The sequence below is a fragment of the Drosophila albomicans genome, chromosome 3, assembly GCF_009650485.2.
Source record: "Drosophila albomicans strain 15112-1751.03 chromosome 3, ASM965048v2, whole genome shotgun sequence".
In the NCBI taxonomy this organism is placed as follows: domain Eukaryota; kingdom Metazoa; phylum Arthropoda; class Insecta; order Diptera; family Drosophilidae; genus Drosophila; species Drosophila albomicans.
This window is the reverse complement of record NC_047629.2, coordinates 23,900,989-23,925,743: the sequence shown is the minus strand read 5'-3', so window position 1 is coordinate 23,925,743 and position 24,755 is coordinate 23,900,989. Positions and strand designations below refer to the sequence as shown.

The 24,755-nt window shown below is 39.4% G+C and overlaps 7 protein-coding genes and 1 long non-coding RNA gene across 11 annotated transcripts in view; 2 read left to right on the top strand and 6 right to left on the bottom strand.

Moving 5' to 3' along the window:
* The window catches only part of LOC117568896 (ecdysone-induced protein 74EF), an 80,816-nt gene extending 80,453 nt beyond the window's left edge, over positions 1 to 363 (bottom strand). Inside the window, exon 1 of the mRNA XM_052004948.1 lies at positions 205 to 363. The gene's annotated coding sequence lies outside the window, so the exon portion shown is untranslated. The remainder of the gene's footprint in view (positions 1 to 204) is intronic.
* A 128-nt stretch (positions 364 to 491) lies between these two features.
* Positions 492 to 24,675, top strand: LOC117568459 (uncharacterized). 3 transcript variants are annotated; one of them, XR_007954942.1, is made up of 4 exons: positions 492 to 1,158; positions 1,248 to 1,405; positions 24,030 to 24,271; positions 24,396 to 24,675. It is a non-coding gene; the product is annotated as an uncharacterized LOC117568459 (long non-coding RNA). The 3 variants fall into 3 exon arrangements; XR_007954941.1 differs by having other exon boundaries at positions 492 to 788; positions 876 to 1,158; positions 24,030 to 24,674; XR_004572142.2 differs by lacking the exons at positions 24,030 to 24,271; positions 24,396 to 24,675 and adding an exon at positions 4,798 to 5,364.
* Positions 11,025 to 11,710, bottom strand: LOC117568458 (uncharacterized). Its single transcript, XM_034249134.1, has 2 exons — positions 11,597 to 11,710; positions 11,025 to 11,530 (listed from the first exon to the last, which is right to left on the bottom strand). Exons 1-2 carry the CDS (start codon positions 11,663 to 11,665, stop codon positions 11,201 to 11,203), a joined length of 399 nt encoding a protein of 132 aa, XP_034105025.1. The 5' UTR covers positions 11,666 to 11,710; the 3' UTR covers positions 11,025 to 11,200.
* Positions 13,488 to 14,553, bottom strand: LOC117568456 (uncharacterized). Its single transcript, XM_034249132.2, has 3 exons — positions 14,413 to 14,553; positions 13,972 to 14,313; positions 13,488 to 13,915 (listed from the first exon to the last, which is right to left on the bottom strand). Exons 1-3 carry the CDS (start codon positions 14,464 to 14,466, stop codon positions 13,553 to 13,555), a joined length of 759 nt encoding a protein of 252 aa, XP_034105023.1. The 5' UTR covers positions 14,467 to 14,553; the 3' UTR covers positions 13,488 to 13,552.
* LOC117568457 (uncharacterized) lies at positions 15,259 to 19,133 on the bottom strand. Of its 2 annotated transcripts, XM_052004954.1 has the most exons (3): positions 18,668 to 19,133; positions 17,610 to 17,826; positions 15,259 to 15,377 (listed from the first exon to the last, which is right to left on the bottom strand). In XM_052004954.1, the coding sequence occupies exons 1-2, from the start codon at positions 19,079 to 19,081 to the stop codon at positions 17,623 to 17,625; spliced, it is 618 nt and encodes a 205-aa protein (XP_051860914.1). In that variant the 5' UTR covers positions 19,082 to 19,133; the 3' UTR covers positions 15,259 to 15,377; positions 17,610 to 17,622. The 2 variants fall into 2 exon arrangements, with proteins under 2 accessions (XP_051860914.1, XP_034105024.1); XM_034249133.2 differs by lacking the exon at positions 15,259 to 15,377 and having other exon boundaries at positions 17,339 to 17,826; positions 18,668 to 19,132.
* On the top strand, positions 16,828 to 17,564 carry LOC117566543 (uncharacterized). Its single transcript, XM_034246084.2, has 3 exons — positions 16,828 to 16,892; positions 16,965 to 17,273; positions 17,349 to 17,564. The coding sequence occupies exons 1-3, from the start codon at positions 16,845 to 16,847 to the stop codon at positions 17,562 to 17,564; spliced, it is 573 nt and encodes a 190-aa protein (XP_034101975.1). The 5' UTR covers positions 16,828 to 16,844.
* Positions 19,478 to 21,119, bottom strand: LOC117566544 (mucin-2). The gene is made up of 2 exons (XM_034246085.2): positions 20,642 to 21,119; positions 19,478 to 20,580 (listed from the first exon to the last, which is right to left on the bottom strand). The coding sequence occupies exons 1-2, from the start codon at positions 21,029 to 21,031 to the stop codon at positions 19,630 to 19,632; spliced, it is 1,341 nt and encodes a 446-aa protein (XP_034101976.1). The 5' UTR covers positions 21,032 to 21,119; the 3' UTR covers positions 19,478 to 19,629.
* On the bottom strand, positions 21,579 to 22,742 carry LOC117568455 (protein TsetseEP). Its single transcript, XM_034249131.2, has 2 exons — positions 22,273 to 22,742; positions 21,579 to 22,211 (listed from the first exon to the last, which is right to left on the bottom strand). Exons 1-2 carry the CDS (start codon positions 22,636 to 22,638, stop codon positions 21,693 to 21,695), a joined length of 885 nt encoding a protein of 294 aa, XP_034105022.1. The 5' UTR covers positions 22,639 to 22,742; the 3' UTR covers positions 21,579 to 21,692.
* Positions 24,676 to 24,755: the final 80 nt, after the last annotated feature.

Here is a 24,755-nt window from a genome sequence, read left to right as displayed (position 1 = left end):
CTAATCTTCGCATATTTTGACTCAACTCGCAATGAACGTCAACTTCTTGAGGAGCTTACTTGAACTACGCACTGGGTCAAACAGTCAAACAACTCAGCTCTCAACAACTGAACTCTGAGTGGTTTCAAGTGTGTGTCCATGCGAGGTACGTTCCATAAATAGCAGATCATTAAATGTAAATATTAATTAAATGTTTTTGCCTACCTTTTTGCACTGATTTGTTGCCGCTTCATTTTCAGCTTTTCATTGGCGTTTCTTATTCACTTCACACAACAAAACACAATACTCAATTTAGTTGTATTGCTAGTTAATCAGTTCATCAGTTCTTCGTTAATTCACGTATTTCGCACAACAAATTTACTGAAATAAACTTTTCGATTTTCACGCGTCATTAATTAAAATTGCACTTTCGAACTAGTGTGACCAAATTTGCAAGGTCTGCAATGCGTGTGACAAAATACTATGCGACATTGTTCGATAAGAATCGACATGTTATCGTTATCGCAAGCTTTCAGTGCTGTTCATTTGTTGCAATCAAATAATATGACAAATACACAGCTGCTCGATAAGTATCGTTATCGTAAATTTACAGTGTTGTCCATTTATTTTTGTGAAATATTATATTATTATAATTAAAAACTAAGCAATATTGTTCGAAAATAATGACAATGTTGCGGCATTGCATGTGTTTATTTATTGCATTGAATAATTGCAACTAACGAATTTCAATTTACGCGAATCCATGGAAATAATATACGAATAAAATATTCAGCTGGCAAATAATTTAGGTGAATGCAAACATTTTGATTGCGTAGTTTATCACATTTTATGGTTTATGCCGAATGCGAAAATTTCTAAAGCTGCCTGTTATATAGAGATATGCATTTTTCGAGTATTTCATTAAAACAAAGCGGGCAACGGCGAGTTGCGGACGGTGGAGACAAAAGAATTATAAATAAATTGTTAAGCGTTAACGCAAACGTTACGTTAACGTGGTCGAGAGCAGTCTAGACCAAATAAATCAAGATGCAGATGGGTTCATTAAACGTTCAGCACAAAGCACAACTCAATTCGAACACACTACTCAAGCAAACTTGACCCAAACGAGAGAAGATTGACTGAAGTCCAAAGTGCAAAACTGAATCCCAATACGCAATGGTAATATTTGCACATTATCAATCAACATCAAAATCGAATTCAAGTACCTTTCTCACTCTCTTTTTCTCTCTGTCTCTTTTTGTGCTCAGCTCAATATATTTTTTGCTATTCATGGTGGATAAACGAAACGAAAGCACGCAGAATTCACAGGATGTGGCAGGACATTGAAGTGGCCATCACGAACCACAATTACCGCACTTTATAGCACTCATAATATTACTGCTTATCCAGGCAACTACTATTCAAGGTAATAATTGCCATTTTTTATATGTACTTACGCTCTCTCACTTGATTTCTGTATGAAAGGACATTGTTATCATGTTATCCCTGTACAAACTCTATTGCTTCCGCCGGCAATATTTGCATTTCCGTTTATATTTGTTTGCTTAATGAGCTTCGTTTGCTTTTATGCTAACGGCCAATTGGCTCAGATATCGTATGCAGAGCTAACTACGTCATATAGTATGAGTATTTACCGTTAACCAATGTATGAACTGCTTCTATTGTTGCGTCCACTGCTCGCCAGGTGGCAGTCCATTAAAGCAGTAATTGAAAAATAGCAAAGTGTAAGCACATGTGGCTGCCTTTCGACGTGCGATACTTAGCCAGGCTCATGCCACCACAGCTAGCATATCATTTAAGCCTTTAATGGCCATAACTATCCTTCACTTAAATGCCCTATGACTGCTAATAGCAGGTGAACTCCTGCTGGCGCCATCTACTATGCGTTAGCCTACAACTTGATTGCAAGCTGTTCACTTTAACCAAATGTTAACAAGAATTTAAATGTAAAACAAACTCAGAGCGTATCGTGTAGTCGTATACTTTCATTGCTGTCTTGTTTGTTGATAAGTATAAATTTGTACAATATTTATGTGTGATTTAATAGTGGATTTTGTGGTCGAGTTGCTGCCAAACATTTATTGCTTTATTACTTGGAAAACTCTCTGGCCAACTTAGAGTGTGATAAATAGGGGAGGGTGGGGAGGAGGAGTGTGTCGATGTGTCGATTTCCATTAGAAGCGTTTGCATTAATGTATGTGAAAGAGCGGCAATTTCTTGGCCAGGGATAATAGGATAACAAATGACAATTGTTGTTGATCGTCGTCATTTATTTTGATTTTGCGGCCCCAAAAAGCAAAAGTTCTAAGCCACAATCCACAACACACACACGCAGACACACATAGAGCATAAACACCACGCAAACATAGGCCATTGGCCATAATAATAATAATGGCAATATTTGGTTAAAGTAACTAAGCAGCTGACAACGACAACGACAACTGTCTGATGTCCTCTCGTCGGATCGTCGTCGTCCTTCCATTGGCAAACATGTGTATAGCTTGTTGTTGTGGATGTTGTTGTTGGTGTTATTGTCTTTGAACTTTGGCTAACATGAAATCCGCTTGTTGTCATGTGATTTGGCATTTTATTGACATCCCCACTGATGCTCAATGTGAAATTATGTGTCTAATGTTGCTCGCAAACTCATATATTATGATGACCAAAGTGGAGAGGGGAATTTGTCAGTAAATTTTCACAGATTTAACGCTGTCAATGAAAACTAATTGCTTGGGCTTGAGTTGTAAGAGATTTACGATTTTGACTTAGACTTCAGCATCGACTGATGCTGCTTCTGCTGCTGTTGTTGCCATTAGCAGCGTGCCACATAACCACAATTTAATTACGTGTATATGCAACGCGAAGACTGGCTGCAATATTAACAAGATTGTTGTCTGTCGATGTCGGCTGTCGATGGGTGAGCTTGCCTCTCGAAGTGAATTTAATTTCAAATTATTCGCATGTATTTACGTTCTTTTAAGACAGCCAAAGTCTGATAACATCACACATACACACACATACACTCATTTCGAGCTCACATTGTGATGATTATGGGCGCCACATGTTTCATCAGTTACATTGCCACGCCCCCCGCCGACTACCCCCTCTTTCATCTCAATTTCTGTGCTGCCAAAAACATGAAATTACATGTCAGGGCAGCTGCTCTAAGCACTTGGAGCGCAAGGTTTACTCAAGAAATTAATTTCCTTGGCCCACTAAAATCTAACGATAATGTGTACAATTCGATAAGGCTGTTTTCGGTGTGTGGGCGTGGCGTGGCTGCCTGCGGGGGTAGATGTGGGCGTGGGAAATCCGCTTTTAAGCATGCGATAAAGCCAGAAATCCTCCGCACATACAGATTTTGCTGTTTATTTAATACGAGCGCGTCACGCGGCACTCACACACATACACACTCTTTTATATATCCCCACACTCACTCTTACATTTGCTAAGCCCTGTCGCAAGCAACAGGAAAAGCTGTGAAGCTCGACTAGGCGGCATTTCCCTGACAACGCTGCAGACATTTTGCCGCTGACAGCGCTAAAATTGGCGCCGTTGGCGCGCTGCGGTTTACACCTTGCCCCACAATCACCCTCTAGCTGCTGATCTGATTCTTCCCCTCTCTTCTCTCTCGCTCTCTCCCCTCCTATATCTCTCTCCTCCCTCGCTCTTTTACTGCCACTGGACTTCATCATTGGATGGATTCAACTCTCGCATTGCATTCATAATGCGTTCGACTCGTTTTGCGCGCTAAATTTATTGGTGATTCATTTGCCATCATCAGCTGGCACGTGGATTTTGCATATGACATATGCAAGACAGCTTATTTCGCGTGTGTTAAATGCGAGCGACAGCCAACGCGGCGTATACGTAATAATGCTGCTGCCAGCTCGCGGGTTTCTCGCTATCGATTTAGCCGTTTGTCGACTGCAACTCAGCTGAGCTGTGTGTGTGTGTCTACTAGTTATGCTGCATATGCTGAAACGTGTGAAATTTATGGCTTGATTTCGTTTTGCCAGCTTCTGTCCCCCCTTTCGTCTCTCCCCTTCTGGCAGTGTCCGCGTGTCGTGTCTCAAATATTTATGGCTAATACGTGAGCACATGTGCCGCATGCAGCGGCAGACATAGTCACTGGAAGCAGGTTGTTGCCTTTCCGCACTCTTTGCTAAAAATCTGTGGCCAGCTGGAATGATTTCAGCAGCAGATCATACGCCAAAGTTGACTCAACTCAACTCTTCTCTCGCCCTTTTTGGTTTTTCTCGCCAGCTTTTTAGTGCAATTACTGTGCAAGTTGCACGTAAAAATCACGTAAGTTTAAATTCAACTTAACATCATTAAGACAAAGTGCGCTCTGCTTGCGCTGCGGTTTTAAGCCAAGTCAAGAGATGCTGTGGGTGGTAACTCCCCATCATCCTCCTTTTCCCACCCCGCGTTGCATGCCACAGAATGCTTGCCACCCTTTACTCGCTGCATAGTCAAAGAAAGCAGTCTAATGAAAATTTAAGTGGTGCATGCTTGATTTAGCAAATGAGTTGAGTGCTGAGCCTGAAGCAGCCAACTCAACCCTTCTCCCTCTCCCCTCTCCACTCTCCACTCTCTATCGTTTTCTCTCTCCCTCTATTCCGTCCCGCCACACGGTGCACTTAATATGAAACGTAATTTTCAAATTAATTAAATGCGCGTTGCCTGTGCGATTTTAATTGCATGTTGCATGCAACTTCACATTACATTTCATAAATGCACGCAACATGCTTTTTTCTTCTTCCTCTATATTCACCTTCTCTTTCTCTCCCCCAGCTTGGCACACTTGAGTGTGTCAAGTTTCAGCGACTCTTTGCTTAATTGTGCTAAAAGATTTCGGGGGCCTTATCGACTGCGCGTCATAAGCCTATTTATAAGTTGGCCTAATCTGGCCGAGGACTCTCCTACGCTATCCACCGACCCACCGTTGTGCACAGTTGGTCCTTTTTTAATGGGCGTTGCGGCCATTTTGAATGCAGATGCTGTAACAGAAAGTGTAGTTGTAGTTGTGGCCGTAACTGACCGCTGGCAGTGTCGCTCAGCGGGCGACAACGTCGGAAGCATTGTGACTTGTCTCCGGACTCCGGCCTGGACTTGTGCGTAACCTTTGAACCATTAAGATAAGCGCCACCAGCAAAAAAAAAAGCCCAGAGAAATCTCCCAAAGTGAGCGCAAGAGAGCAAAAGAAAGAGACGAGAAGAGAGCGGAGCAACATAGAGAAAAAGCAAAAATCGTTGGGCGCAAAACGTGGCTGACAAACAAAAGCGCAGAAATGAATTATTTCACTCGCCAGGGCTTTGTATACTCAGCAAATAGTCTGGCAGATGGGCATGCACGACTTAGTTGAACATAATAAATTTTGTTCGTAACTTACGATTGATTTGCATGTGATTTGCATGTGAAGTCTAAAAGGACAGTACTGTCATTTTGTTATATAATATTAATTCATATGAATTTGCAAAATGTACACTTCTTATAAATATACTAAATTGATCTACAAAATTAAAATCTAGTTCCATAATTCCTATTATTTGTATGTGAAAGATTCTGAATAAACACATAGATTATCACGATATGATATACAAACTCGGAAAACAAGCAGATTTAAACTTTGATTATTTATGTTACATTATGCATATGAAATAACCATATGTAATTATATAATATAATTAAGTCAGTTGTTGTTTATATTGAAATTAATGATTATTTGTTGATTATATGTAAATAATCAAATATTTGAAGGATATGATTATTTTGAATATAATTTGAACATTATGCTTAGTCACATAATAATAATAACAAAAAATGTAAATATTTATAATTAATATTTTTTTACTTACTTACCTTTTCCACATACATCACATTAAATACAGAGTATCTGCTAGTCGAATTGCTCTTTTTATAGCCACTTATATTGTTTGATAAGCGGGCCATGGCGGCGTCTCATTAGCGCCGCTTTAAAAACTTTGTGCCGGCCACAGTCGGCGCCAAAGTTTTGTCATTTTTTATGCGCCGACCAACTTGTGGCCATATATCTTCAAGAACGTATCTATATCTCTCGCTCTCTCTTTCGCTTCGACCTAATCTCCGTCTCTGTTACTGTGGAAGTGCAGAAAGTGCGGCCACTAGATCCAAATCGAAATCATAGAACCGCACATCGCACATCCAAAAACCAAATGCGAATACGAAATGCGAGATGCGAAATGCAAATCATTATTTTGGCTGCGACTTGCAGCTGCTGCTGCAGAGCATCTGCTGCAGGAGGACGTGCTTGCTGCCACTTGGCTGCTACGTAGCTGGAGGGGGCATGCCCCAATCGACTGAGGCACCTCTGCTGTTGCTGCTGCTGCTGTCCACGTCTCATTGCGGCACATTTCGCCTAAGTATCGCACTCCGGCAACTTATTGATGCGCATAAATCAGTGAAACGAGTCGACAAAGTAGGAAAAGAAGAGAATCTAAAGGGAAAAATCGGGAAAGCAGTTGCGAGTTGCGAGAAAGTCTGCCGATTTCCACTATGCATGCCAAATCACTGCAGTAGAAAATTAGAAAATTTTCGCAAACAGATACGTCAGCTGACAACTGAAAGTCACAGAGTTACAAAAGAGTTTTTGCACTAACCGCAGCTTAACTCGACTCAATCCAACACGTAGCCTGATATCATTCTTTTTGTTGCTGTCGTTTTTTCTTTTTTTCAAGCAGTTGAAGATTTTCCCTCAATGAAGTCATAGAACAGTTGAAGACGTGACAGCTGAAGCAATTGGTAAGCCCAACAAAACGCAAATTGCAATTAACTTTGTCAGCGCTAATTAGCGGCAGCGAATAAGAGCGAGCTATGTGTCAGCGCGTTCCTTTTAAGTGCACAATTAGCCAGGCTAACAAAAAAAATAACTGCAAATTGAAGGGAGAGCAAAGCGAGTTTGCAGCTAAAACAAAAATATATCTGTGAAAAAATTGACACTAAAGCATGCTTAACATTTTTAAGCAGCTCTCGCGCAGTGCGTTGACTGTGGCGCCAATTAACTCCTCAACCGCACCACCTACCGGAGTACTCACCCCGCACCCCGCACACAGCACCCAGTTCAACCATTCAGGCGTCGTTCAAGTGGTTGGTCTCACATTATCAATTGCTCACATCATCAATCAAAGGTTTAGCAGGTGTAAGAAGGCGCCCACAACGTTTGTTCTCTTTCTATCTGTGCGTGAATGTATGTGTGTGCGTGTGTATCTGTACTTGTGTGTGCGTGCTGGGTAGTCGAGTGTGGCTGTCTCTTTTGCACTCGCGAATAATATGTTAAAAATAAAAAAATACTGACTAATGACAAATGAAATTCAACAGGCGTGGCGAGCACGCAATTTAAATATACATAATTCACACACTTCAAGTGGGGACATAAAAGGAAGCGACTAAGAGATACCCTGTTAATAATATATTAAACAATACTCTATGAACAAAGTTATAAACTAAACAAGTAACTGAAATGTGAGGTTGATAATAGCAACCAAATTTCATTACTCATTCAGACCTTAAAAAAAGGTAATATCTAATTTACTTATATATTATTTGTTAAAGTTGTTTGGGCGACAATCAATATTTTAGTGCTATTTATTTTACTGTAATGATGTATTTTACTGTAATAATAAGAAAGTTTACATTTTTTTAATGCTTGTTAATTTGTAATAAGGCTTACTTTTTTCTATTTTTTCCTTTAACAAAAAAGTAGAGCTTTACCTGTCTAACAAGTACCATAACAACTTATTAAAAAAAGACAACTTACTGAAGCTTAAATTAAAAATCAAATTAATTGTGGTACTTCAAATACAAGCATTTTTAAATCAAAGCTGAGCAACACTGTTCGAAAATTCAACTTTTTGTAAAACACTTAAAACAAAAAAACAAACACTTAACACAACTATATTCTCGTAATTGTTCCCAAGAGTATTTAATTCAAATTGTAGGGTAGATCTTTACGTTATCATTAATGAAACTAAGCTGACATATCGCCACAAATAATATTCGAACTATGCTTTTGATTAACACTCCACGTTTTAAAAAGTTGGAAACAAATTTAAATAAATATAATACAATAATTATTCAATATTACTGTTGAAAACAGATTAATACTTGCCAAAGTTAACACGGAAGAAATAAATATTTAAGTTTAATAAATGACTTCACTTAAGAAAAAAGTAAAAATAAACCATTAAATATGGTTAGCAACAACTCTGTTGTTAGAGCATTTAAAGTTCAGTGGGCTGCAAAGTGACTTCTTGTTATCAAACATTTCACTTGATATTTGTTATCTTATTATTACAGTACGAACATGTATAAAATCGTGCGTAAATGATATCTCGTGATGTCTTTACTTTAAATCACAATTGTGATGTGACAACCACAATGTGGTTGGCTGTCATGATCGTTCGTTGTGTATTTTTAAATTCATTTACAATTCCGTACTTTAAGAGGTTTTTTGTTCTTTGAAGTGCGCTGAGAGAGGCAACGTCTGTGGCCACAATGAAAAATTTCGTTTTAATTAGCTCGTCTTTTGTTGGACACTGAAAAACAGTAGCAGCCATAATACTGAATAAGTTAAGAAATAATATGCAGATGTATTATTATTATTGCCATAGCCAGAGAAGAGGAGAGGAGAAAGCCAGAGGAGAGAAATGAGGAAATAAGGACTTCGTGGGTTGCGGTAGAAATGCAATATTTGCGCTGCACTTTCATATTGTTCGCACTTCATTTAAAAATAACTTTTAACTTGATTAAAAACGGCGACAACAAGCGAGGCAAGCCAAAAGAATGACAGTAGGCAAAGAGATAAGGTGGGGAGGGCAAAAGGAAGCGAAAGGGAAGTAAGCAGGCTGAAGGATGCGTCGGCAAGTGCAAAGTGAAATCTTATGCAATTAACTTAAAGCCAACTTGACTTGGGCCAAAGAACAGCAACAACTACGGCAAGAAGTCGCGTTTGAAAAACTAATTGACATCGTCGCTCTGGCAGCGCTGACAGCTGGCGCAGTAAGAGAGAGACAGAAACAGTGACAGAGAGAGAGTGATGGAAAAGGAGGAGAGGGGAAAGGTTCACACAAATATTTTCACAGTTTCAACTTGCTTCGCTACGGCTACGGCTTCGCTTTTCTTTTTTTTTCTTTGGTGCCCTGCTGTATTTTTGCCCGACAGTTTTAATTTAATTTTAGCCTGAATTCAGAGCCATGTCGTTCGTTGCAGGCGCCAATTTTTGCGCGTCCTTTTGCGGCCTGGCTGTCACACGGAGTACCTTACGATGGCCCCTCCTGCCAACGTCTGCCTGCCTGACACTTCGGCAGTTGCAGGAGCAACTATTGTCGGTGCCATTAAAAAAGTTTAGTCCGATTTAAGCGCGCACGCTTAATGGCCAAGATTTTAATCAGAAAATGAGTTAAAAGCCAGCTGACAGCACAGACCTGGCTTCGACACAACAGTCTCTCTCTCTCGGGTGGCACTTGCCACATGCTGCATGCCACCTGCCTCCCATGAACATTGCCCTCCCGTCGACAACGACTGACTTTGATTATTGTTGCGCTTATGTACTATTAGTTGCATACGCTGACTGCCACATGGAAAATTCTGGTTTTCCTCCTTCAAAACAGACGGCACAGCTCAGCCGAAAGTTTTAGGGCATTAAAAACTTTTATACACGCTGCAGCCCAAAAAAAATATTATATGAAGTGGCATTAGCTGCAGGCGCAACTTGCAGGCAACTAACGAAGGCGGCACCTAAATCCAGCTACAGTTTCCTTATGACAATATCCGAGTAATTAATAATATAAATAAATTATGTATACGTCAAATAAAATTATTTTCAACAGGATTAAAAGTAAGACACACTAAGATTTCGAATATTTGTGTGCGTTCAAAGCTAAGGAATATTGCGTCTTTAGAGCTTTAACACTTGGAATTGAACATTTTCGTAAACAATGCCAGACAGAGTGTAATCAGTGTAACAATTCTTATCGCCGTCTATAATAAGGTAGACGGAACTTGGCTATGCATGTTAAACATGAATATTCCGGTATTTACGTGAAATATCTAGGATCTTCAAAAATCTAAAAATTCCATGAAACTGTTCGACGTAGATGCCAAAACAATAAGTAGACAGCATTAATCTGACAGTTCAAAAATATTCCACTTGATCTGATTTGATTAATTATGCGTTGCACTTAAGGGAATAAAGTCTGTTAAAGACTTAGGCAAACTATTTGCTCCTAAAATTAAATTCGCTAATCATTGAAGTAGTGAATAAGAGTTATAAGTGTCCTTAAAATAAAGTAAACGATCATAACATAGCTAGAACTGTATTGGTTATACTTTTGTTTTTCATAACTTATCTTCTGAACTCATTTAAAGGATTAAGTTAGTGCAGAAGCAATTTCTTATTTTCGCTTTCATAATTTATATTGAAATCCCTATCGTAAAGGATTGTTCTTACGGAATCTTCCTTTTTGTACTGACCGTAAAATCATACAGTGTTCTGAATATAATAAATAGTGAAGTTTATTCATCAGAGGTGTTAAGCCAAATGCATTTTCTTGCTCTGTTCACCACAGCTGGCAATTTTGTTTCTCTTTCTCTTCCTAACAATGCTAGTCCTTTCGAATTGTGAATGAAATAAAGGCTATAAATTGATTACTCAAACTAATATTTTGATTTAAAATGATTTTATGATTTTTACTTTTTTTGATTCTATTAATATAACTTTATTATTTGTCCCACGTCCATTATTATGTTAAAAAATATTGCTCAATATATCTGGTCTTCCATATTGTAGTGGCGTAAGTACATCAAAGTGCATATATAATTGAAAATGAAAAAATGTAAGTCTGATATAGAAACAAGCTATGCGAAAGTTGATTTAAAAGTATTCAAAGCTCGGAGATGCCATTTTATTTCGACTTTTAATCACATGAATAAATATCCATATACAAATTTGCTTTTCTTTGGGAAGAAGAAAAAAACTTGAAATGTATTTTCTAAAAATCAGAATTAAAACTAGAATTTAATCTGTGCATACATCAAAAACACAGTTCTACTTCCATCAGTTATTCTTTGGCAAATAGCAAAAAGAAAACTCTTTGATACATATGCTACACAATACATCAAAAGACAGGCATAGGAAATCCAAGCCAAACCGAGCTAAGCTTTAATTCCATGGCTGCATCTGCATGGGTGGAAAAGTATTCCATTCGAGGGGCCTCATCGTGTTCCATTCGAGGGGCTTCATCGTGTTCCATTCGAGTGGCTTCATGGTGAACAGCGGAGGAAGGGGGCTGCAGTCGGGGCCACTGCACTGAGTTTGGCTCTGAGTGCCGCTGCCAGTTTGACTCTGGCTCTGGGTCTGCTGTCCATCATCGGACGTTTGTGTTTGACAGCCTGGTCCAGTTTGTGTCTGCGTCTGAGAGCCATCTGCCGAGATCTGAGTGTCCCAAATTGCTGTGCTGCCATCACTGCACTGCACCTCAATTGGTACCGCCTGTAAAAATTCTTACAATATGACGCTCAGCAGCCAAAAGTGTTGTTGTTGGTCAAGTCTCATTACCCTCACGACCAGCACGCTCATGGTCAGGGCCAAAGCTAGCAGAGAAATTGCGTTTGTGGATCGTCGCATGTTGTGAACACTTGAACAGACAGCTTGAACTGAGTGAAATGCCGCCTCGAGTCAGCGCCTTTTTATAACGAAAAGCAATACACGGTCAGAGTATGATTTTGTTTTGAATTTGGAGCAATCAGTGAAGACCATGCGAGGGGTCCGTAAGTCGTCTGATAAGGCGACAATTTGTTTCGAATTCGGAGTGGAAGATTATTTAATTGTGCTACAGGTGGAAGGGATTATTTGATTTGATTGCGAATGCGTAACTTAGGTCGGAGATTGTGTTGTGGGTGGTGTCATGGGTGCGTATCGCAACTATCGAATTATTTATCGATAACGATTGCCCGCTGCGTCAAACATAATTCAAATTAATGACACTTTGACTTTGTGGATCATTTCTGGATTACATTGTTATCAACGCCAAGGTGAAACGAACATGTTGCTCATTTCATTAATGGAATATGTCTCATGTGCTGCTGATAACGAGCAGAGTTCAACAAATTACAATGAGACTTCGCTAGAGTGTTCACTACTCAATATTCAATGAGTGACGATCAATTTCCAAAGAAACAATTTTTTTTCGTAGTTCATTTATGCGCAAATGCTTTGCTTTGAGGCCTTACTTGCATCGTAGATATTTCAATAAAACGTCAAATTTATTAAAACCACTCAAAATTATAATCAAAGTTTTAAATTGATAGCAATAATTTCAAATTAGAAATCTAAAACATTCAATTGATTTTTATTAATTGCCTAATGCTTGTCACTCTTTGCTTTTAAAGTAAAGTATATCTAATATCAAAATCAGTTCATAAAACATCAATTTTAATTAAATAGCTTTTAAATAATATATACAAATTTATGTTCAACTCTCGCTCATTTGTGCTTATTACTCTTCGTTGTGAAAGTGGAGCTATTATAATATGCAATTTACCTTCAAAAGTAATTTAATTTAGTATGCAATTAATAACGTCAATATTTATACCATTATTTATTTATTATTATTATACAATAAAGGAATTATAAATATTATGTATGCTATCAAGAAGTTGTATTTTTAAAGATTTAACTACAAATCTAGTTCACTGATTCTATTTTCTTCATCTTACTATGGCCCTAAAGTAATTTAGTTGAATTCACAATTATTGACGATTGATTTTCGAGAAAATTTCAGTTATCTATAAAATTTGAAATTCATGAAATAATATTATTCTCTCTAAACACCTATCAGTTATAGGCAGTTGGGACTGTTGATATTTGTGGGCCTTTGGTTTCCAAGAAGATTGCTTGTTAGTCACTATATTAGTGAATGCTTCTCTCTTTTAAGTTGCTAGCAATAGACAATTTCCACTCTAATACTTTAAAGGGGTTTCTACATAGAATGCTTTCCTCTTGACATCCATTTGTTATAGGCAGTTTTACCTGTTAATAATTGCTGGCAATTGATTTCAAAGAAGATTTTAGTGTTTCGAAATATAAGTAATAATATTTTAAAAGGGATTTTCCACTGAATACTTACCTCTTAGCAACCATTAGTTGTAGATACTCTTAGTTGTGACTGTTGATAATTGTTAGCTGACTATTTTCTATAAGATTGTTCATAATAATATCAAAGGTTGCTTTTCTGAATACTTCTCTCTTAATGCCAATAAGTTGTCGGCAGTTTCGGAATTAATTATTAAAAAGATTTATATTTAAATTATGTTACATTTTAGCGAATAATTCCGTAAATAATTCAATCACTGTTCTTAGCTATAGTTAATAGCTGTAAATTTAACGATTAATACCTTAACTGAATGGTTCCCTTTTACCAGTTACCCCTCAGTTATAGACAGTTGCAGCTTTTCAATAAATGCTCATTTATTTAACAACTTGAACTACAACTCTTGTTACTCTTGCTCTTGCTTACTTAGTGGCAGCTGCGGTGGTGACATCAGCAGGAGCAGCTGAGCTCACAGGGACGGCATCAGTGGCGCCGGTGCTAGCATCAGCAGCGGCAGTAGAAGCTGTAACCGGACTTTGGGTAGTGGTTGGCACAGCGACTGTGGTCACTGAAACGGGAGCCGCCGAGGTGGTTGGCACACCGTCCTTCAGGCAGGTGTCCAACAGATCGTAGGTGGCAGCTGTGTCGCGGACATAGTTGCTCTCGGTGGTGTTGGTGCACTGGTATTCCGTGTCCTGGGTGGCCTTGATGGCCTCGGCCAGAGTGTTGGCGGTGCTAGCGGCATTTGTAGCAATGTCGTAGATCAGAGACACATCGCCTTGGGCCTGAAATAGCAGTTGAATTCATTCCTTGATCCACTTCCATTTCACTAGCTACTTACAGCATTGGCATAGCAGTTGAAGAACTTGGTGGTGTCGTTGCCGGTGGTGTCGTCACAGCTGGTGAAGGCGCTGCAGAGACCAGTAACATCCTGCTGGTAAACGGTCTGATCCTTCTGAGCCTGAGCGGTCAAGTTGGCCAGCTCAGCGTTGGCCACCGAAATGCAAGCCTGATACGAGCTAGAGAAGGTGGCAGCCACCTCGTTCAACATAGGCAAGTAGAGGGAAAAGCACTGGGAGGTAATGTCCGCAGAGACGGTCAGATCCAGAGCGCGAGCATTGGCATTAACCAGATATTTATCGAGGGCGCCCTGCAGCTGAGTTTGCACCGTGCTCGGCTTGGCCTAGAACGCAAAAACACAAAACGAGAAAGTTCAATTTTTCACTGTTCAACCGATTTTTCCCAAAATTACACAACACAAATTGCACTTATCGTTCATTACTTGAATCATGAGAGCCAAGGCGGCCAGGATTAGTACACTGCAGAATTGCTTCATGATTATTTTTGGTCGAGTTTTTGAGTTTGGTTCGCAGGCCTCGAATTGAGTCGTTGGACTGTTCGTCAAATACTGTTACTGGTGGCCTCAATGCTCTTGCCTAATGCTTTATATACCAGAGTCGCGTAGAATGTTCGCGCCAAATGATTGATGCAGCCAAAAAAGTATGTATGAATTTTTGTTGTCAAGTTCCGCACACAGCGCAAAACGAAAGTCGCGTTGTTCCCCCTTCGATTTGTAGTTTGCTCATTAGGACAGTGGAGAAGGGCAGAGCAGAGCAGAGGTACGCATTTATGGGCAGCGATCAATTAGGTGGGATTAATTCTCATGCCCACAAAAACACAAAACGACTTCAAATTGCTTTGCATGTGCATTTCGATTGGATGCCAAACGTAATAATTTCCAGGGTCAGCAAACCAAAAATAGACTACAGACCTCACAGTCTGATAGCTGATAAGCGAGGAGCGTGTTTCAACATGTTGACTACTATGTGTGTGGTTTTAATCTATTCACATGCCTCCTAGTTGTTAGCCTAGCTAATGAAATATTAAGCCAATATATGCGCCAATTTGTCTGTCTACTCAACGGCTGGCTTATCGGCTTAGACCGTATTGTTAACGCATTTATAATTAGGCCTAATGATGCGAAGACAACTTCGAAAGTCAGCAACTCGACACATAAATCATCGACGCATTAATTTTATTTAAATATTTAATTTTATTAATTAATTTAATTTTTTAATTTTATTTAAATATTTTATTTAAATATATAATTTATAGTTTTCGCTTCGATTATTTAAATATTTCATAATCTCCTTCAGACGTTGTTTTCCGGGATTTTGCATTCTCTTCCTCGTGCAGACTGTTTACTCTTTTTTGGGATTTTCCAACGATTTTTGCTTTCTTTTCCTTCTAGAAACAAATCAAATTAGTCAAAGTGTCCAGGGATTTATAATTTCACAATTGATGTGAATATAATTAAAATTAAATGAATCAGTGCCTAATTCCTAGAATTTTATCAATTAAATAATTTCAATCACGTAATGACGAGTCACTAGAAATGTCGCTCACTGATTGTAAGTGAACTTGCAACTTTTCAACTGTCTTACTGTAAGTTCAAGGATTATAATTCAAAGTGCAAACTTAATTTTATCTACAAATTTCACATATGTACATATATTTGCAAGTAATATTCATTTATATTGCTATTACTCATGAATGAGCACTGACCCCAAATATTTTAAGCACTATTTGTCTCTTGTTAAAATATTTAACCAACATGACAACATTGGTAACTTTGGAGGAATTTTACAGTAAGTAAAGCTCAACTCATAATACGTAATTTTCTATACTTATTGAACTTATTCAAACCAATAACAATTGAATTCGAATATTAAAAGTGTAAAGAAAATATATCAATAATTTTTTCTATCATTTTGAATGATCCCATTAAACTATTAATTATTATTTGTTGCCTTTAAAAGGCTTTACAACTCTATATCGATTTTATTTATCTTTTAAATATTGTTTAGCGCCTCACGTGAAATTATGGGGTACAAAGTGCAGAGCCAAAGTCATCGATTTTAATTGTTATTAAATGACAAAGAAAATAATAAATAATTTCTTTCAATAAGCTAAAGTAAACACTTGTCTATATTTATTTTCTATGCCCATTCTGTTCATTCTTGATAACAACTGCGGCATTCTTAATGCAGGTCATATTTTAGGCAGCATAAAAGGGCGACTGACCTACGCACACGTAGATAAACTTCACAACTTTTATGCAAAGCGATAAGTAAAAAGTATGCGTATGACAAGTATGTTAAGCTATAAGTAGCGTCATAAAACTGAACATGCTTGATAGCGTGCTGAATAAAACATATGGGTTTTTATATAAATGTGATAAGCCTAAGGCGCATTTCATGGTAAATATTATTGTAAATCTAGATAGCAATAGTTTCAAGGTAATACGATTTAGTCAGAATACGGATTCCGTTTTGCAAAGAAAATTTACGAAAATTGTCATGTTCCTTTTTAATTTTAGTTTGACAGATTTTAACCTTGTGCTTCAATATCATTAATTAAATCTTCAGCATGGCTAGCAAATAATGGTTACACTACTCGTATACGTAATAAAGCCACCATCAAGCAATATTTATTTAATTAGACAAATGCACGAAAATATGCAACAAATTTTTGCCAGCGTTACAGTTTTGCAAGCACAGAGCTTTGTAACTGAGGACGCGTAGCGATAAGCGAAATATTATCGAAAATGCGCGAGCAAACAAACGATGCATCAATGTGGCATTTGTCAATAAGCCCTAGTATTGGACTTTAACAATTTCTGCAGTTTATTGGCAGCCACAACACAAAACGGACATGAAAATCATATACTCGTACATAACATTGCTGTGGATACAATTGCTGGTGAGATTTTTTTGGGAGAAGAGGGATTTGTTGTTGACTTGTCTGATGGTTGAACCACTTTTACGGTGGCAGGTGGCAGACGCATCACGGACTCTGGACAGCTTGTCGGATTATTTGGAGAGCCATGATCTAACCGGAGTGGGTAATACTAAGCACTGCTTTGTCAGCTATTTGCCGCAGTTGGAGCAAGTGGGCGATACCTGGTCGAAGGAGTACAATGCTTGTGTGCAGAATGCGACCACAGTGCGTGGCGATGTGTTGACCAAAGTGGATGGTGTGCAGCAGATAATAAGGAAGAGTGCACAGGGAATAGACAGCTACATTGAGAATTGCCTGGCTATCGAGGATGTCTTGGATTTCTTCAATTGCTTTGGCAGTCTGGTAAGAATACGTAAGCACGTCTGTGCTGTGCGCTACTTCAGTATGCTAATAATGGTTACACACTACACTCGACAGTCGAAGCAACAGTTGACCAACATGTACGAGATATCCTTCAATGCCTCGGAGAATGCTTTGAGCCTTACACAGCAGCTGAATGGCATTGAGGCGGAGCGTTACCTCTGCACCAATCGCACCGAAGAGAACTATGTTCTGGGCACGGCAAACGTTTTCGATGCTCTAGACAAATGCCTCCAGCAGGCAGCAGCAAATGTTGTGAAAATTGTAGATTAAAGTAATGTTTTTGCTTTTGCTAATAACTAATTTGGCTTTTAATACTTTAGTTGAGGTGTCAGTTCTGCGAGTCGTATAGTTGCTGGCGGCATTCCTGCAACTCTGCGTACGCCTCTCGCATGTCCTGCATGTAGGCAACTTGTGCCTCCAGCGTGCACAACACAAACGTCTGCTGCAACTCGTTGTAGTCCTCTCGAAGGCGTGTGTGTGCACTTGTGGCATTGTTGTTGATCTCTAACATCAATTCCAGATTCCGGGTGCCCTGCAGATTCATTAAATATTCAATTAAAATCACTAGTATATTATAGTATACAGCTTATTGTTGTCTATTATTTACAGTATAACATTATACTCAAGCTTAATTTCGGAGAAAGCTTTCGAGAAGGATATTTATTTATTTTTAATGAATCAACAACCTTCGAACTTGTAGTTTTCATTTAAACAATAATCGACTAGGTTCACGAACGAACGAAAAGATATTTTTTATTTATTATTTAGAAATATTAACAAACTAAAGTAGATAAACTGCATTCTTATTTCCTGTACATTTGATTGATTTGTTGAAAATTGTCTTTTTTTTGTTCAGTTCTTTAACTTGGTTCTTTAGTTCATTCTTGTTTTGTTGCTTATTTTTGAACTCTAGTTTGTGCTTGATCACTTGTTAAATTTTTAATTAGTCATCAAACGAGGAACATCACGACAAGAAATTCGATCAAATAACGAATTTTATCGAATGATGAACGAACCAAATAGCAAATTTAGTTGGGAACTAAATGGATAATCAAAAGTGGCCGAATGAACTTATTCAGTATACTGAACGATGTAAGCACGACACTATTAAAACTATTATTTACGTCGAGAGACTAAATTAATATTTTCAAATTCCTTGAGAGCTTTGCTTTAAATAAGAAATGTTTAATCTCTAAACTTTTAATTGCATTCAAAGCTATCTAAAATTATACACATGTTGATCATTAAGTGGCCAATTCAATGGCTGCTAATCAGCGTTTGATTTAAATATCAATTGGCTAAAGCCCAAAGCTTTTAACAGCTTTCACAGCTGTGGAAGCCGGCCTACTCGACAATCGAATACTGGTACTTACGCTATCCCTGACGCACGCAAAGTACTCGAGATCCGAGTCGAGTGTTTCGCATAGCTCCAGATTACCGCACGCCTCGATGCGGCCCCGTTCGATTTGTTCGCGCTCCAGCTCCTCATGGATGGTCAGATCGATCTTCGTTTCGTTGGCCGTCAGCTCGCAGAGTTGAAAGCTGAAGGCGTAATGATTGGACGCATTCGCACTGGCCACCTGATAGTCATCGTGACACTCATCAAGTGTCGCGTCTGGCCAAGCTGTGGGCAATGCCAATGGCACATCTAAGCCGCGGGCACCATGCAAACATTGCAATGCCAGAGGGAAGAGCAACAGCGTGAACAACCGCCAGTGGCGACGTCGGGTCTCATACTCCAACCGCGTTCGCACTTCTTCGATGCCTCGTATTCGTACCGCACACATTTAGCTATAATTTTTGAATGGCGCTACAAGTCAAGTTGGTTTTTCAACGGTTGCTTCGCATCAACGATACTTGAGTTTGTTATTATTGTGACGCTGAGTTAATTGAGCATTTCCTACTAATTTCTTACAATCGATTTTGATAGTTTTGTTGGTCAGTCGTATAAATGACATAGATTAGCGTATCAATTGACGCTATCTTTACTCGGCTGTCGTTTATTGAATGCGATTGCTCACTTTACGCCCCCTTAGACTGCGTCTGATCTATTAATATTTACAACCGACAAAATTCAATTTGAAGTGCAGCGTTCATTTTTATTGCTAATTACATCGCAGCGACTTATCACGCCACATATATCTTTAGTCTATATATATATATATATATATGTTATATTGATTATTTGCGATAAGATAGATTGTTTGCCCAATAACCTTTTTTAATTGAACCCCACAAGTATGCAACAGTTATAAATGTATTTTCATAGCATCGATTGTTAAAGTTTGCTTTTCTTTTTTAAATGTTTTGAGCTTTTATCGTAAAAGCTTTTTTTTTAGAAGAGGTGGAACATCTTCTGCAGTCTGCTCGTGAAAGACAGCGGCATGATCTTTAGATCTTCTTCGGGAGCTTGCTCAGTTGTTGGCTCCGCTTCAGTTGGGGCATTGGTAACTGGGGGCTCGGTAACTGGAGGCTCGGTAACTGGAGGCTCAGTGACTGGAGGCTCGGTAACGGGGGCATTAGTTGGACCCTCAGTTGGTGCCACAGTTGGAGCCACAGTTGGTGCAACGGTTGGTGCAACTGTCGGGGCATCAGTTGGTGCAACGGTTGGTGCAACGGTTGGTGCAACGGTTGGTGCAACAGTTGGGGCAACAGTTGGTGCAACGGTTGGTGCAACGGTTGGTGCAACAGTTGGGGCAACAGTTGGTTCAACGGTTGGTGCAACGGTTGGTGCAACGGTTGGTGCAACGGTTGGGGCAACAGTTGGGGCAACAGTTGGGGCAACAGTTGGTGCAACGGTTGGGGCAACAGTTGGTGCAACAGTTGGGGCAACAGTTGGTGCAACGGTTGGTGCAACGGTTGGTGCAACGGTTGGACCCACAGTTGGAGCAGCAGTTGGTGCATCAGTTGGTGCAACTGTTGGGGCTACGGTTGGAGCAACGGTTGGTGCCACAGTGGGAGCAACGGTTGGGGCAACAGTCGGAGCCACAGTTGGGGCAACAGTCGGAGCCACAGTTGGGGCAACAGTCGGAGCAACAGTCGGAGCCACAGTAGGTGCTACAGTTGGAGTAACAGTTGGAGCAACAGTTGGTGGAACAGTTGGGACGGTCACACAGGCGTTGAAATCGGAATCGCACTTTTCCAAATTCGAAGCATAAGACAAGCGAGCAGTGTCCGTACAATCGACTTCCTTGACATTGATCGTATCATAGGCGGCCTTAATGTTGTTGTAACGGGCGTTGGCATCGCTGTTCAAGGTGAACATTTGTTTGTAGCTGTTGATGGACTGAGAGAGGAAGCCGGATGCAGTGAACCGAGAAGAGAAAAAGGACTAAAAGGAAACCTACCGCATCCCTGTAGCACAAGAAGAATTCGAGACCATCGTAAATGTGGTCACAGGACGAAAGGTCAGCGCACATATTTGTGCTGCGATCCTGCAGATCGGTACGTTGAGTCTGACTCTGAGAGGTCACTTCATCACGAGAATCTGAAGCTGTGTCTACGCATAGATTGTATTCCCGGTTGTAGGTGGTCAGAGTGTTCGTCTGATCGTTGAGATAGTTGCTGAAGCAATTGTTAATCACGTCTGGATCGTTGGAGATGGCAGTCGAAGAGATCAAGTTGCGCATAGCCTTTTGCTGCAGACCCAAAAGATTACTCAGATATTTGTCCTCGCTGGTCAACGAGGCGCTGCAGCTGGCGGCCAGCAGCAGGCAGAAGGCAACTGCGAACTTCATATTGTTGGTATTCCAGAAAATAAATGTAAACTCCAAAAAAGTGGGGGAAATTAGGAGACGAAAACTTCACTTGCCGTACCGAAATGTTGCGAATTAACTGACTTTCGAGGTAGGACAAACTCGACATTTTATAGCCGAAAAATAAATGGCATTGGGGGAACTATCTGCTGAATATTGATGCATGATTAAAAACCAATCAAATGCTGCAAGAAAATATCGAGATCGTAGCGATTGCTTTTAATAAGTTTTTAACGCATTGCAATTAAAATATTATAATTATAATTATTATTTTGTATAGTGCTAACTCACACTGCTGTTTGGAATAAACTACAACGACGGAAGGCAGGCGATAAGATTGACTTTGAGTTCCATTGAAAGCCTTTATCTTTAGACGGCAGTCGCCAATTCATGCTCAGAGGTAACACTGTACTTGTTATTTAATCGACTACACTGAGTCATTATCAATACTGTAGTTATCAACTTATTCAGTTCGAGAGCGGAGAGCGTTTCTTTCTATTCCTATTTCTTATACAATTTCGATTTGCAATTCAAACTCAAGTGCCTTTTATTTAGCTAACGCCATAAGTCAAGTTCTACTATAAATTAATCGTGTATTTATTGTGGCTTGTTAAAATCCACTTCTCTTATTTATAATACTGACTTAATTGCGATTGAACAGCTTCTTGAAATCATCGATCATGCTCTTCAACTTTGCTTGCTCTGCAGCGAAAGTCGACAGATCCTCTTCGGGCAAGTTCTCCTTATCGGAATCGGTTGGCTCAGATGACGCTTCGGTTGAAGATTCAGTTGGAGCGGCTGAGGAAGAGGTATCTTCAGAGGGAGCGGCTGAGGAAGAGGTATCTTCAGAGGGAGCAGCTGAGGAAGAAGAGGTGTCTTCAGAGGGAGAAGTGGAAGAAGAGTCCGTTGACTCCTCAGTAGTGGATTCACTTGAGGTGGGAGCTTGTGTGGTTGTGCTGGTGGTAGTGGTAACCTCGATACCGCGCAGACAAAGGTCGAGATCGTCATAGACCTGAGCTGTGTTCTCCACATAGGCGCGCTCGGACTTGTTGGTGCACACAAATTTCTCATTATCGATGAGACGGTAATCCTCAATCACGACGGCCAACAACTCAGCAGAGTTGGCTGAGATCGTGTACATGATCTTGGCATCATCGGAACCCTAAAAGAGTGAAATACAAATTTAATATGCTGTCTCCTTTATCCGTGCACCTTTAACTTACAGCTTCCTCGTAACATTCAAAGTAATCGAGAGCAGAAGTTTTCTGACTGCAAGTGGTCAAAGCAGCGCAAGCCCCGGTGGCTGAAGCATCGATGGCGGTGCGATTATCCTTGGTCTTATCATCGATTTGCTCACGAGCCTCCTCAGCGGTGTCCTCACAGGCGATGGTGTCAGCTTGCCATTGCTCAGCTATAGCTTGCAATTTGGGCAAATAGATGCCGAAGCATTCGGTGCTGGTGGAGCTGGCTTGGATGAGACCACTGGACTTCATCATATACTGCATGAAGCTCACATCGGGATCGACCTTTGAGGAAGCAGCCTGGCTGAGGCCGATGGCCAAAAACAACACGCACAATTTAGCAAACATTTTGAAAAGGATAGATTCACTAGTGATTGAAATGTTAAACAATTGAATTTGTGATTTGATACGTTTGGTTCGAACGTCGGATTCGTTATAGGACTTTAACGCTAGCGACTTTCATATTTATAGGAGCGTTTCTCAAGTGGCTGGGTCCATAAAAAACAAACATGAAAAATGGTGTACATGACATATTATTGCCATTGTTATTACGTTAGATTTGGTTCTATCACTTCGGCTCTATCACCTTATCAATGCCGGTTGTCGGCTGTTGGCATTATCATTCTTATCGTTCGACGTTAACCTGCGTATCGAGTCGGGTGAAAAGCATTTCCATAGAAACAATTCCATTCGTCGCTGCACAAACCCTTTCTCAACACACACGACGTCAGTCGACAATCTTGGAAATCTTTATGGTCTTGCCACACAAAATATTTGCTCAAACCCAAATAGTTTAGATTTTTAGCAAATTCGTGGAATAACTAAAGTCATTGAGAACATCTGAAAATATGTCTACCGTCTCGTGCTTAATAGACTATGCCCTAGTCTATTTATAACCTATCATCTTATCTGGGTTTGAAGTGCATGTTTTAAATAACAACATTTTTATATACTGTTGTGATTCCAAGGAAACTCAATGCAATTAAATTGCTAATCAGCCAGGCACTTAATAGTTGGTTTTTGCTTAGTTTTCTCTAATCAATATCAATATTATTGAGCACGTCATCATCGATCGTTCGCCATTGGCCAGTCGAATTATCAGTATTTTGCTTCGGTATCTAGCACGAGTATTGCGTTAACGAACACATTTATTATACACATTATAGTAGTGCAAATAATACAAATTATTGAATACATTTTTGAAATTTTTCTACGTTACAATTCTAGGTATTAGGTTAGCTTTTACAAACAATACAACTCGGATAACATTGCCAATTGAAGGTTGTCTTTGTTTACATTGTTCTTAACCTCATTGAAATCTAATCTCATTGGGTCTTCTTCAGTTAGCTTGATCCACGTGCTGTGTTCGAGAATGATATAAACATTGTGGTATGAATCACTTGACCATTTTAATTGTTGACAAAATCAAATCAAAACTGCAATTCAATGTGATTAAATTGTTTTTTTCCTGCGGACTATGTATTCAATTTTGCTGGGAGTTTCTTTCATTAAGCCACAATCGAACGACGATCTCTAAACCTTGAACAATATATATTTCTGCTTTAATCGGCAAATGTTTATATTTAAATACATTTCACAACTCGGATAAAGAAATAGACACAGCGATCGAGATAAAACGGAGCCTTGCAAATAACAAACAGAGCACATTCTATAATTGAACTTGCCTGCACGTAGTTCCTTTTTAATTATTTTATTTATATTTCCAAAAATTATTGTAGGTGACGAAAGGAAAAAAATCTCATCAGTTTGCTGAACACACGACGCTCAAAGAGCTGAGCAGACCAGAGCAGGAACGGAGCGTGCCAGGCTGCTAATTTGCATATCTTAATTGCGTTCTTTGTGCGAAAACTCTTCTCGCCGAGGCAGCTGCAGAGGTAAACAGGATTGGCCGCGAAGCGGCAACTGCAACGACAACTGGAACAGCGGAACTGGAAGTGCATTAACATTGCACACACACTAGGTTGAGCATTAAAATACACCGAAGGCTGCATCCCTTGGCAATGACACACCCCACAGCAATTCCCTTCATTTTGGGAGCATGTGTGTGTGGGTGCGACAACATTTCTAATTTGTTTTAATTGCAGTGACAACAATGCCGCCGGCCGAGCAAAGGCGGCAATCAAAAGGCACAAACGAAAACAAACAGAATTAAATTTAAATGGGAAAAACCTTGCAGGCAAAACAACTCACTGTTTATTTAACAGTTGATGACCTTAAAGTAACCAATTGCATTTGTCTGGACACCCAGACTAATCAGACTGTAATTAAAATAAAATCTAGTCAAAACAAAACTTTGCGCCAATAGCAAACTAACCTAAATATTCCCTAGACTAATTACTTATAAAAGGTCCCCATTTCTAATTCAAATACAAATTTAATTATCATCAAACTACGTACATTATTATTAAAAAAAAAGTATTTTTACTGATTATCACTAATAGAAA